The 13,996-nt window shown below is 43.5% G+C and overlaps 1 protein-coding gene and 1 long non-coding RNA gene across 8 annotated transcripts in view; one reads left to right on the top strand and one right to left on the bottom strand.

The window, feature by feature from the left end:
• meis2 (Meis homeobox 2) overlaps positions 1–5,577 on the bottom strand; it is a 96,417-nt gene extending 90,840 nt beyond the window's left edge. Inside the window, exons 1-6 of one of the 7 annotated variants that reach the window (XM_012967803.3) lie at positions 4,611–5,577; positions 3,583–3,812; positions 2,692–2,833; positions 2,187–2,237; positions 1,628–1,678; positions 509–658 (exon numbers count right to left, since the gene is read on the bottom strand). In XM_012967803.3, coding sequence (XP_012823257.1) covers positions 509–658; positions 1,628–1,678; positions 2,187–2,237; positions 2,692–2,833; positions 3,583–3,812; positions 4,611–4,622 — 636 coding nt within the window. In that variant the 5' untranslated portion in view covers positions 4,623–5,577. Of the gene's footprint in view, positions 1–508; positions 659–1,627; positions 1,679–2,186; positions 2,238–2,691; positions 2,834–3,582; positions 3,813–4,134; positions 4,395–4,610 lie in introns of those variants that run through there. The other 6 variants (XM_012967805.3, XM_012967804.3, XM_012967806.3 and 3 more) reach the window with 6 other exon arrangements.
• Positions 5,578–6,542: 965 nt separating this feature from the next.
• Positions 6,543–11,216, top strand: LOC100498462. The gene is made up of 2 exons (XR_208950.4): positions 6,543–8,123; positions 10,702–11,216. It is a non-coding gene; the product is annotated as an uncharacterized LOC100498462 (long non-coding RNA).
• The last annotated feature ends 2,780 nt before the right edge of the window (positions 11,217–13,996 follow it).

Below are 13,996 nucleotides of genomic sequence, written 5' to 3'. Positions count from 1 at the left end.
CCAGCTGCAGCTAAAACAGGCTAATTATACATAAACCTACATACACCTTGCCCTGCACCGGCCACATAGAAAAAGCTTAAACCATAGACCTTGCAAGAAGGAGTCAGCTAAGCAAATAAATACCGACTGTGAGCAACAGCACCTACCTAAAAGCAAAACTGTATAATACACAGAGAAACTGAACACATGGTTAAACAGTAAAAACATATCATGAATCAGTTCAGTTTGGCTATAACCAGAGATCTTAACAAATACATTCTTCTTTCCTGTATAAAATGTGTTTTATATATATATATATATATATATATATATATACACACACACATCTAACCTAAAGAAATGAAACAAACACAAGGTGTGTGTAGGGGCAAGATACAGCCTGTAACTGGCTCATGTGACAAGCCAATCCATGTACAAGACTGATAACATGGCACTGTGCAGTTGCATGATGAGACATGATATTAATGGCATCTAACATACATGATAAGATGATTGGCGTGGGACTCACATGGTCAGCAAGGTTTGTGGAGGACCCAGAGAGTTCTTCGTGGTCAGATTTGGAGCTGCCGTCCCTTTCATCAATCACTAGATCTATGGGCATTTTTCCTTTCAAACAGCTGATGTATCGATGGCAAAAATTATCACAGAGTTCATGGACCTGAGGAAAGAGAGGGGGAATAAAAGAAATAATTTAGTGTGGCTGCTGCATTCAAAGAGTAACTATTATAAAAGCCTGCAATAGTTACAAGCGAGGAAACAATAAAGAAATGGTAGCTGCGGATATTATTCTCCAGAGAGCGTCCAGCAACAAGTAAAGAGAAGAGAGGTGGAGAGGAAACGGAGGGGGAAAGAAGAGCAGGAGGGGGGGAATGGACACTGCGGGGAATCACAGGGGACACACACAGGACATTTAGCCCCCATTTCTGGCTCGCAGGCAAGTAGGCAATTCACCCCTAGGTGAGTGTCTCTAATTGCCACCACTATAATGTGATTTTAGAAAGTGATTACTGATATTTTCTCTATAAGGTCAACACAAGTGAAAGTGACACCCAAGTATTGGCTATCAACCTATGTGGATTCCCAGGGGCAAAGTAACAATCTCCCAGCAAAGCACTGCAACCTTTGGCTGATGATGGATTCTGGGAACTGTAGTTCCGCAACAACACTACCATCTCTCCCTACTAAACCCTTACAGCGCCTTTCCGGCAAAGGTAGCTCTGGGGGACTCAATGGACTCCCCCTGCATACATTGCTTCTCTAAAGACAACTGTGGTGCTCAGCAATCAGCTCACATAGCATTCACTATCAACACCTTCCCACCAGGGCCACAGTCCACACACTGCCTAGCCAAAAGTGCCTTCTGCTCGAATAAAGAAATAGAAACAATGTAACAACATCTTAACAGATGTTGCTAAATCCATGCGACTAGATACATATTTATAAATGATTTCCTCATTGGTAGAAATAAAGATACACACGCACACACACCAGACAATTCTGATGGTTTTGGGGCACTTGAAGGAATTAGGCGAATAGAATGAATCGCACAAAACAGAGTTGCACAAAGTATTCCCGTGGTCCATATACATCAGAACAAGTCGGGCCATACAATAAGCACTTATCTTACCTTTTCTAATTCCAAGAGGTGAAACCGCAAGACCTGGATCGCCTGTATCATCTGTAATGAAGAGAGTTGGATTTATGTTGGGACAGGTGATGGGCTAGCTGGGAGTTCTCCTTATTCTGGTCCAGGCTTGGGGATCCCCCCTCTGTGTGCCCCTGTCATGGGGAATACTAATTATCCCACATTTAGCCCATTCCGCCGTCACGCCTGGCTACTTCTGATCAAGTGTAATCCTGCCCCGATTCCTTCACATTTCTCATTTTCTCATTCACCTCTTGCCTGCTAATTCCCTGACATTAATAATCTGAGGGACAGGCAGGCCCACAGGTGGCAGCCCCACTGTACGGGCCCCCCAAATCCAAGCAAGGAGCTGGCAATACTGGCGCATTACTAGTGATTAGTTTCGCCTTCTTTTGCCCTATTGTCTATAATATACACGATGTAAAGCGTAAAACATGTACAGAGAACTATTGTTAATATGTTAATAATAATATTAATATGTTTCACCCCCCCCCCAATTAAATAGTGACAACACTGATCAATAGAAAATAAAATATCTCACCAAATTATCCAACTCCGGGTTTGAAGAAAAGAGTGGTTTCTCTGCTCTGACCTGCGGGAATACAAAACAAATCCGCTACTGCAATTCGCCTTACATTTAGGGATTACCAAAACAAGGGTAAAATCTGATACATGTATATATATTTTAAATATATTGTACAGGCAATACGTTAATATTTAATGGTTTCTGCCAAAAATAATTATTTTTACTGATCATTTTAAAATAAACACAAAAAAATGTGCAAAAAGATTTTTCTGTATAATTAGCATTATATGAAGAAAAGTTTAGAATAGCAGTGGCAATATGAAAGCAAGTCATTAAGATAATGAAACAGAAGGGTGAATGTTGGTAACAGTAGCAACTGGATTTGTTAATTCGTGCGATATTTACTATAGCGTAATTGTGTATAATATACATAAATGTCTACAACCTACGCATTATTATCATGCTGTATAGGACAACACATGCGCTTTGGTTGTGGGGTGCAGAAATCGCAGCGACTGACCTGCTTGGCGAACACAGCGATATCTTCATTAAAGGAGTCCGACGAGCACACATCCCCTCCCGCGACTCCCGGCTCCCGCGGGGTACACGTTGCCAGTTCACATTTCTCAAAAACCAGAGCTAGCAGAGGGAAAAGGGGGTGTCTGTGGGTTCCCCAAACAGGAGAACAAAGAAGAGAAAGTATCAGCAATGAACCGGACACAGAGAAAGCACAAAGGCGACAATAAGCACAAACAGCTTGCTTACACTGTGCAATACTAATATCGATTTGTGTCGCTGTAACAGCACAGTTGCACACACGCACACACGGCAGACCTGTTTGTTTGTATAGTGCAAGGAAGCTAAATGTCACCGCACATATAGTGCTACATCTCCCCGAATAATCCCCAGCCCGCTGGGCTGATTTTGCACATTGCAAGCTCTTAGGGTGACATGACAGTTTGTATCAGAGAAATAAGGGATTATCAGTTTTTCCCTTTGCATAACAACAAGGCCATTTTAATCCCCTCTTTAGTTGTTCCTTTAATCCTTAATTGGCCGGAATTAGAATCCCTGTGACTTCCCCTAATGAAGCCTGAGTTAGTGGCTTTGCGCACAGGCCCGGAGCTGCAACTTTCCTTCCCAAACCGCAGGGCGCACAGCAGCCCCCCGTTCCCTTTCCCTTTTCGACCTGGCTCCTAACCTGAAGTTCCTGCGTTTGATGCCCAGTGTGACTGGGGGTTTGTTTGTAAATCCACCCTGATATTCCCATGTGCCCGATGCTAATCTTCTTACTGCTGCTGCGAGTTTTCCTGCAATTTACTCGGCAGCCCGACAAGCCATCCCGCTGCATATATGAACTCTCCCCTTCTGGCCCCTGCAAATAAGAGCAAGCCTGTGTGCCAGTACCTACCCGTAAATGGCATCTTTGTCCCGCTTTAGGGCATCGTTCACAGCAGATCCCATGCTTGTGGGCATAACATTGGGGTGAGGGGCATGTGTTCCATAGTGCTGGCTGGCATGGAGGGGGGGTCCGTGGTTTAAGTGGTGTACCGGTGGGATAGGGCGAGGGGCATGGGGGTCGCCGTACATTGATGTTGGCACCCCCACTCCGTCCATGCCATAGTGCGGTAACTCATCGTACTGCCAGAAAAAGAAAAGAGGAATTTAGGGAAAATACAGAAAAAATGCAAAGGATACAGTAATAGAAGAAGAGAAAGATCCAGTGCTTAGAGAAGGAAGGCCCGAAGAGAGAGGCGAAATAGAGGGATTAAATAAACAGTACAATAAATGGCAGCAAAAATAGCAAAATGGAAACTAAAATATGACATTAAGAAATGTAAATGTGCAAAATAAAAAAAATCCAAGTATGTAAAAATAGATTTAAATAGAGAGAGAGAGCGTGAGATAGACAGGAAAATGGTAAATAAATAAAACTGTAGTTCCATTGGGGTAAGGAAGTTACCAGGAACATTGAGGTGTGTGTGGGGTCTTTACTGCTCATCCAAAAAATTCACTCTTCCGAGAAAATAGTAATAATAATTATATCAGAAATGATTAAATATAATCGAAAGCCCTCCGATAAAAAATGTAAAAGGAAAAAAAAGCCTTGGAAGGAATTTGTTAGAAGAGCAAGAGAAAGAGTGCAGGGAGCGAAGCAAGAGCAAGGGACTAGACTGACTGCTGGGGAAGGGGAGAGTGAGAGAGTGTGAGTGAGAAACAGAGAAAGAGAAACACAGAAAGAGAGAGAGAGAGAGTGAGAGAGAGAGAGAGAGAAGTGGTGAGAGAGAGAGGAGATACCCTAACCACTAATCACTCATATTCACTCTTTATTAAACACAAACAGACTGATCCCTAAATCTCCCGTGCACCCGCTTCCCACCCCCAGGTCATACAGCAGCCTGAGAGCACAGGGATGTAGCTGGGGGCAATTAAACCTACCCTTTGCGCCATCAATAAACAGCTGTCCGGCAGCCCTAGGGTATCTCCTCGTCCCCTGCTCCCAGAATGGAGCCTCTCGAGTCCCGGGAATGGGGGGCTAGGGGGGAAAAACTCAAATATTTCTTGTTCCTGCTGCAATCCAACAAAGATTCCTTAGCCGGCTCCAAGAAGAGAAAATGCAATCAAATAATCATGTTAATTCAGAAGCCAAGGCGCGGGGGTGGGGTGAGGGCTCCTTCTTGTTGTCCTTGTTTGTGTTTAGTTTTTTTTTTTTTCTTCCTTTTTGTTTTTGGGTTGTTTTTAACAAAATGATCAGAGGAAATAAAGTGTCCAAAATCCCAAGTTGGGGGTCAGTGGCGGCCCTGGAGAGAGCCACACGTACCCAGAGTGGGGACTGTCATGGCTCTCCGCCACTTCAGATGTCAATCAGAGGCAGAGCATGTCAGCGCGTTGAATGAGGGATGGTGGCAGGAGAGGAGGAGGAAGATGATGGTGATATTGATGAAGATACGATTGAGCAGCAAATCTTCCAACCCCTCTCTCTCTCCTTACGCGTCTCCCCTGCTGCTCCTATCTTTCCTGTAACTCCTCTTGACAGCTCCCTACAGATCTCTGTCTCTTTTATTTTTTTTCCCAGTGACACGTGAAAAAATTCTAGATCCAAATGATGAAGAGAAACCAATTAAAAAAATAAAAAACCCCAAATAAATATAAAAATAAAACTAGTTACAAATGTAATGAAAGCCAAAGCAAAGTGCTTCCGAGTGCAGAGAATGTGGAGCTGAGTTGGGTGGATGAGGTGGGGAATTTGCAGCCTGTCTCTGGCAGATGACTGACTGCTGGCAGGTTGGCTGCTGCTGCCTTATACAAGAGACTCAGTTTGTTGAGCTGATCGGCGGGAGAATGAAAATGACGGGACCCGGAAGTAGAGGGAGCCAGTCCTACGGCACAGACACATGGAGGGAGGCAGAGACTAAAGAGGCAATGCAATGGGCGGCGTGCAATCAGGAAAGCTCCTGCTCAACGGGCAGGGCTAGGAGGCAGGGAATGGGAGGCTACAAGCACAGGATTCTCCCTCACTACTGATCCTCTCTCTCTCCATCCCACACAGCCACAAAGTAACACAGACGCACCACCTCCCCTCAGCTAGCCAGAGCCCGGCGTGTACGAGCCAGCAGCTTCTTCAGGATTTGGCCAGCTGTCTTGCTCTCTGTAACTGGGGGATTTGTGTGCACTTACAGCAGGTTACTGGCCGATGTGTCTGGGACTTCTACATGCGCATAAATACAGCTCCCAGCCAGGGTCCCAGGATCAGAGGGGCTTCTAGTGAGGAAGTACATAAAAACATACTGACTTCATGCATTTTCATTATTTGTAAAAAAAGAAGTTCTGAGAGTTGTAGTACAAAGGTAGTTGGGGGTTGCAGATTGAAATCTCTGATTTATATATGCCCCCCCAATACACACACTCGAAACCAGATTTTTCAAAGTGGCGAAATGTACAGAATTGCGTATTAACAAATATCAGTTAATGTAAATCTGCCCTACCTGTTACCCTCCAGCTGCTCCCAAATCATCCAACTGCTCCCAAAATCAGGAAACTGTAGGTGGAACTCAATAAATTGTACCTACTAAAAGCTGGACTGGGGGATCTAATGTCTCTTATGCCATTACTGAGTATAACTAATGATTAAAAACAACTTAGTTTGTCATTCTAAACTACAACTGGAATACTGAAAGTTTTCGTTTAATTACAAATGAAGGGCCAAAAGTTGGACAACCTTGATGTGAATACTAAATATAGCAATATAGCTGCCGATAATTGCACCCTTTTTATTAGTCATTTGGCTTTTACAAAGGACATTTTACTGAGTGTCTCTCTGAGACTGCAGGCCACTCTCAGCCCTAGCCCCCTTTCCCACCAGCAGAGTAGAGATGCCCCCTGAAATAATTCCTGTTGTAAGAATGAAAGGAATCCAGACATGTTGCATTGTCAGTGAGGGCTCGGAGGAGCAGGGAGCGAGTTGCAGGGCAACTGATCGATCTTGGGCATTTGTTTGGGCAGTTGCAGAAGCCGGCTGTTGGACAGCTGATTGGCGATCCTAGGTTATAAGGGTTTTTGGATAGAGCAATCAGATTGGTACGTGCGTGTAGAATCTGGAACGGCTGCAGTAAGTGAAAACCCTTTGTTTTTGAGATTTGGCGTTAAAAACAGAACTGACAGGGCGCAGAGACTGCCACAGAACTGTTCTTCCCTCCTTACATATTGACTGGGTTTGATCTTCACGTATTTAAATGTATGGGTTATATTAAACATACACGTTATACGCTAAATATACAGGTACCCATGCCAACAAGCAGGAATAGGTGAAGGCCTCCCTAAGATGCTCCATGCAGCCCACTTTATGAGATAGTGTGGCCCTCTGCTTGGAGTCAGCAGGTCAGCAGGCAGTGTCCCGTCAGGCATGTGTGATAGCTGTACTACTTCTTTGTGTGTGGCTGTGGCATGTACACACAGGTATTAGTGCTATAATGCTCCCTAATAGCAACGCTAATTACACTCAGGCTATTTACTAAAGCAAGTAAAATGCTGCTCCCCGAGCACTAAATGAACTTTTCCAGCAGAAGAAAAGGAAAAAAAACACAGCCCAAGACTTTGTGTGGGGGAGGGGGGCTGCCTCTCTCTTTTTTTTGTCTTTCTGTCCAATCCCATTTGCTGGCAGTGAAACCTGCTTTAGACCTCAGAACAGTCAATTACTGCAAGTCCTGGAGCCCATCAATCATAGCTGGGCCCTGAAGTTTAAAGGGGGCGGAGCCTGAGCCTGCCCTGAGCTTTCTCGGATGAGGGCCCTTTTAATGCCCTATCTCCGTGATCCCACAAGTCTAAATAGAATAGAATTAGAAAGCCGAGTTAAAGTGTTAGTGGGTGTCAGAGGGTCACTGAGCTTCCCCACTGGCCCTAAGGACTTCTGATGCCCCTGTAATACAGCAGTAGGTTTCAGGGGTCAGGGTCCCTCTTCTAGAAGATTAGAAACAAGTCATCAGTTCAGGACAATTAACCATTGCTGTGCTGGAAGAGGGCGGTTCCTCCAGGCGGTTACTTCTGCCCCTCAGGCACTGAAGGGGTTAAAGCGTGGCAGCTCCCTAACATAGATGTCTGCGGGAACAATCGTGCCAGAAAGCTAAAGTAGCTAATGCAAGGGGTAGCAGGATGGAGGCATTGGGCATCCCCAGTGCACATAGCGCAACTTCATATCGCTGGACTCTAGGTTCGGGACTTGGGCTGCACCGGAGAGTTGTCGGGAAGGAAACTCTCCTGGGAATGGAGATGTGATGTCTCGGTTCTAAGATCCAGCAGAAGAGGCAGCTCTGTGAAGGAGAGAATAAGGGGATGGGGCGCTACTCGCCACAGGCAGATATGGGCCAGTCTGGTTATTGGAAAGGTACCAGGCAGTCAGACATTGGAACTCCCTGCTGAGTCTCAGCTGAGTGGGACTCTGCCCCAGGGCATTAGGTAAGAGAACTCACGCCAGGGGCTCTAGTAGGCATTGGGGAAGGGTGGGACTGGAAGGCAATGTTTCTGGTATGGCTTCTATGCAAAAGGGAGCTGTCCGGTAAGGAACTGGGCTAGCATACTGCAATAGACTGCAAGGGAGCTGGGACACGATGGAGCTTAGCTGGAAAGGGAGCTGGAGAGGTGAGACACTAATGTACATTAGCTGGAATCATTAACGTCTCTAGGTGTTGGGGTAGAACCTTTCCCTTGGCTAAGGAGCTAGGGCAGGTGGGAACACTGCTGCCAGGGAAAGGACGAGACTCTTCTGTAAGGGAAATGAAGCGGATGGATCGGTACTGTAAATGAGCCAAAGCGGGAGAGAGAGCTGCTGTAAGTTGGCAGGGCAGGAGGGAATGGGGGTAAATGCAGAGCAGGGGTAGGAGATAACACTGGGGTAAAGGAGCACTAAGGGCTTAGGGCAGGAAGGAACACTGGTGTAAAGGATCTGGGGCAGGAGATAACACTGGGGTAAGGGACTAGTGACAGGGGGAAGCACTGGTATAAGTGATGTGGGCAGGAAAGAAGCAGGCAGGGGTAGGAGACAATACTGCTGCTGGGGCAGAGAGGAATACTGAGATGTTGGAGGAGAGGCAGGATTCCTCCTTTCTGTAAGAGCTGGGGCAAGAGGGAAGAGTACTGAGAGCCAAGGAATTATGGGGCACGCTGGGTAGGGGTGCTAGGGCAAGGGGGTTCTCCATGGCAGGGAACTTGCACTGAGGCAGCGCTTCTATAAGGGAAGGCAGTGCTAGGGGAGCAGGGGCATGAGAATGGTTGCTTCGGGAAGCAGGGGGTAACGCTGCGGTAACGGGGCTTCAGTAAAGGCAATAGGGGTGCCGGGGTAGGGTACAAGGTTACTGCAGGGGAACTGGGGCATATTTGTTTACTTACATGTGTACCCTGCCCAGCCAGGAAGCTACACAAAGCAATTAGTAACAATTACACTTTTCCTGATGGATTCAACGTTGAAACCCTATGAAACGCAAGGTGAGTTGTGACTACTCCCCATCCATGGGGCAACGGGATCTCATTTCTTAGATTTATTCTACTGGCTCTATACTACTTGTACTACTTGCTACAGGTGTGCAGGCTGAGCAACATGGCTTATTCAACAACAGCCCTTCCCACAATCATTCTCTGGATAATACACTGCTCGCTTGCAGAGAGAATTTTTGTTTCAATTTTGGGTGTTTTTTTTGTTCTTTTTTTGCTTTTTAGAGCTACATGCACACTGTACCCAATATAAAGAGAGAGCAATACACAGAGATAAAAGAGCTACACACAATATATTGCTCGTGTAATTCTGTGCTCAAGGCAAGCAATGTAATTCCCACACACACGATCTTATGATCTTTTAAATATATATATAAAAGATATATATATCTATACATATATATTTATATATATTTGTTATATATACATATATATTTGTTGCTCTGTACATATATATAGATATATCAATGTATATGCAAGATGGCAAAGATGTATTGTATTATATTTTATATATCTATACATATGAATGTATATCTATACATATGAATATATAGCTACACATCTGTATATTTATACACACGCAAAAATATGTATGTTTGTAAAAATCTCCTAAAAGTGCTCAAAATTGCCCCTCTCTACTAGTGTCAGTTTGGCTTTGAATTTCGTGCCCATAAGACTAAAAACACATGTAGACTGGAAAATGAGCAATTCTCACATTCGAAGCTTACAAATAAATTCGCAGTGGAATCGGAATAAGAGGCAATAATGACTCCTTTTATTGTCTGTGTCCCTTCCCACAGGATCTTTCCTAATAGCCTTGTGTTTGGGGAATGGCAGCACGGCCGCTATGGCACACGGACACTGCATTTCAGGGCTTTTCATGTAATACGTGCAATAAACTGAGTAGCTTTGCAGTATAATATGGGTTTTACTTGTATTATTCTATCTTTTCTTTTATTCATTTTTTTTACTTCGTGTATATATATATATATACATATACACACACAAACAAGTACACATAATTGTAAACAATTATATTTATGCCTATTCTTGTTTTTCTTGCAGACAGGCTTGAGTATTTTCTGCAGTAATTCCCACTAATAAGCAAGCTATATAAACGGACTGTACACGATAAAGAAGAATACTAGTGAAATACTCATGATATTGCTACAGTTTGTTAGTTTGTTGTTATTTAATCGGACGGTGCTGATTGCAGAAATGGGTTTATTGTAACCAATGTTACATTGCCACATGATTATAATTGCGAATAGTAATCCCAGACAAACGCAATGTGCAGTTGCTATATACATATATATTTATATAAAGCAGATTGTTCAATCCGTGTGTGTAGCGGTCCCTTCCTGGGAATACGAGGTGTAGTTACTACGGGCAGGATTAACCCAGGCTGGGGAGGGAAAAAGCTCCAAAGTAAGTCATTAAATTGGAATTGTTTGTAATTAGCACTTAGAAACGGTTTAGGGCCATTGGAATTAGACCCATCTATTTATGATATTTTCCGTTGATTTTTATTTCTTTTTTATTTAAGGCACCACTCAGCAGGTATAATGGTGGCAGCAAAAGGCAGTAGCAGTGGGTGAGGTTGGTAAGGAACGGGTCACTATTGGGGTGAGAGTTCCAGCTGTGAGGGGATCATTAAGGACCAACTGCTAAAACAATAAAGCGCGTCTGACAGGTCGGAATCTCCGCACCAGCGGCTGGGACAATCGCGACACCCCAGCAGCCGCAGCCGCAGCAGCACATCATTAGGTCTCTAACACAAAGGTAAATAAGGGGAGATGCAGCGGCGGACTCACTAGCAAACACCCATGGGGGAGCCTAATGCGCTGCTGGGCTCCCTCTAACACCTCTGGGTGCCCCGGGATGGAGATGTCCCATTCCTTTCTTCCTCTGGCAATTTATCCGATTTAACCAATACTTCAGTATCAGCAGCAAAAACGACTCTGGGCACCTAGCATCATCCTTAATTCTATTATTACTAACTAATAATCATCATGTTTATTAGCTTGCCCTTAATACCAATTAAAGCCAAGGCTACAAAAACGAATGTTAAAGATATTTATTTTTAAAAGCCTTCCGTATTATAAAGTTTGTTTCCCAACGAATGAGCCTGACATGCTACAAAATCGCAGCCGCCGAGCGCTTGCCCGAGACGCATTAATACTGGCCTGTCCCTGGCTACTGACCCGCACGGTAAGTACTGTGTGCTGCCGGGGTCTGTATCAGATCACACAAGAGAGCTGCTCGTACTGGCTGCTAGTAGAAAACGACAAAGCCGCCGGTAGGGGCCACACTGGACGCTTCCGAACTTCCAGGCTGGTTGGACTCGGAGAATTCGTGGCCATATATATTCCGTGTCTGGGATCCGCCTGACCTCCCGGTGACCTGTGCTAGTTGTGGCGGTTCGGCAGGCGCAGTGTGACCTGTACAGAGCGCTCCCGGGACGGCTCGGACTTACACACGCCGGGGACTCGCCTCCATACGCGGCCCTAGCGCGCCCTCTGCTGGCACTTCTACCCACACATACTCTCAGGGTTCCGAGTTAGCCGCTGCCAAGGGATATTAGTATCTAGCGCACCGAATCGGCTAATCGCAGCTCCAAACTGGCTGTGCGGTACCCCCATATTCACCTCCGCTGGGCAGGGGTACAAGAAAGGGGGCTACTAACCAACTGGCCAGAGTTTCCTACACCCTGCCATCAGCCATCTCTCTCTTATCCCTCTCTACTTGTTCATACACTGCAAGCTGTGCCAACACCGGCATCGCTAGGATATTTACATTCCTAAACCATCGCAAACAAGCGCCTTGTCTGTGTGATTAACCCTGGCACTCCCTCCTGAAAGCCACGCACAGCTCCAGAATAAAATGCCCGAGCTCCTGCTGGGAAGGGCTTTGTATTGCTCTAATATTACATTTACCAGTCACTCCTCTCTGGTATCCTTCTACTTATTATTTGTCTTCCTTTATTGTTTGCCCTTTTTGCCATTTTACCCTTATTATTATTTGTGTACTTTAAAAAGTACCTACTCCCTATGCGCCCTCTGCTCTTGGGAACCCGCAAATATACTTATTCCTGCCCATAAATATAAATAAATATATATACGCACGGAATCGCTGGTATATTTACATTTATATGTGTTGGGGTGTTTGTAGGGGAATGTGGGAAGGTAACTGCGGGCTCATGGGAAAGTGACAACTATGTCATTAAAATGTCGCAATCTTTTTGATTTAACAACAAATGTCCTTTTATTTAAAGAGCACATTTCTCTTATTATTATTGATTGGCTAGCATGGGGATATTTTTGGCTTCCTGGAAAATAGTGGCCTAATAATAATAATAATAATAATAATAATAATCATAATAAAGGCAGCAGAGTGGAAGGGTGAGGAGGCACTCAGCCCAAGCTGATTCCTCTGTACTGCGAATTCCCATCAATTGATACTCCTATTGTCATTCTGTACATAACCAGCAGATTATTTCTTCTCTATAGACCAATGAGGGAAGACAGATACTCTAGCAATTACCGAATGGGAGATTATTGCTTTCATTCCTTTTCCCAAAAGCAATATCTTGCTCCTCTGTGTAAATAAAAAAAAATACCCATATATAGTTATATATATGTATTTATAAGAAACCCATATGTGATATGAAGAACAGCACTATTACAATCCCAAAGTGTGCCTTCATACACACACTGGTCATACATATAAAACACCTTGTAACTAAAAAGACCCTGTAATCAGTTATAAATATATACATATATCCATTGCCACATCAGCTGCTATTAATGCAGTATTGCTGGTATTTATGTAAATGGTTTTAGGTAAGTATAATCATCCCAGCATGAAATGTATTAACACCACCTATAGCTTATTTTAATTGCTAACCTAACCAACATTTGGGGGAATTTTATTGTTCTATATTATAGGGATGTATAGAAAGTACATAAATAAATAGAGAGGGATTGGATAACAGATAACTACAGTGAGACATAGCTAGACACAGAGGGGTGATATATCAACCTTCCAGTTTGATTCTTTTTCACAATTTGAGTTGTTTTGCTCTAAAAATACAAAAAATGTAATTATGGTTAAAAAAACGCGAATGTCTGGTATTTATTAAGTGCAACCAACCCAAAAACTCAAATTTAAAACTTTAACATCTAAAAGCTTGTGAGTTTCTATAGAAGTCAATTGGATTTGTCCTAGGCAAAGTCAAGCCATAATTTTAATTTTAGATATTCAAATTTTTGAGTTTTATTTGAGTTTGTAAACAATGAAAATTTGAGGTATTTAAGTTTTTTTATTCAAACGAGTTTACCACATTAATATATAAGCAAGCATTCAATATGCAGGTGTATTCGATTTAGAAACACAAACTGGAATTCACAAACTCAAACACTGATAAATGAGCCCTTAACAGTTAGATACATCAGTAGATATGGATTTAAGATATAAAGATGGTAAGCAGATTGATGGAAAGAAACCTAACCAGAAAACTGACAGACACAAGTTTCTAGGTGTATAATAAATACATAATAGAGTGATGGACAGATAACTAGGTATATAGGCAGACAGGCTGATAGATAATAGTAGAGTCAGGCACCCTGAAAACAGAAGATTTGTGTTTACATCCAGAGAAGCACAAGTTCATCCGCAAAACCCATGTGTCTTTTATTTAAAACTGCTATTTCAAGGCAACTTTGGGAACAAAAGCTTTTATTTCTCAATATCACTTTTTGTAAGTTTTATATAATGTGTGACAGCATGCTGAATCACATATCATTAATCAATCAGATATATAGTAGGGGCTTGGGGGACTC

This window comes from Xenopus tropicalis, chromosome 8, assembly GCF_000004195.4.
Source record: "Xenopus tropicalis strain Nigerian chromosome 8, UCB_Xtro_10.0, whole genome shotgun sequence".
NCBI lineage: Eukaryota > Metazoa > Chordata > Amphibia > Anura > Pipidae > Xenopus > Xenopus tropicalis.
This window is presented reverse-complemented; position numbering and strand designations above follow the sequence as displayed.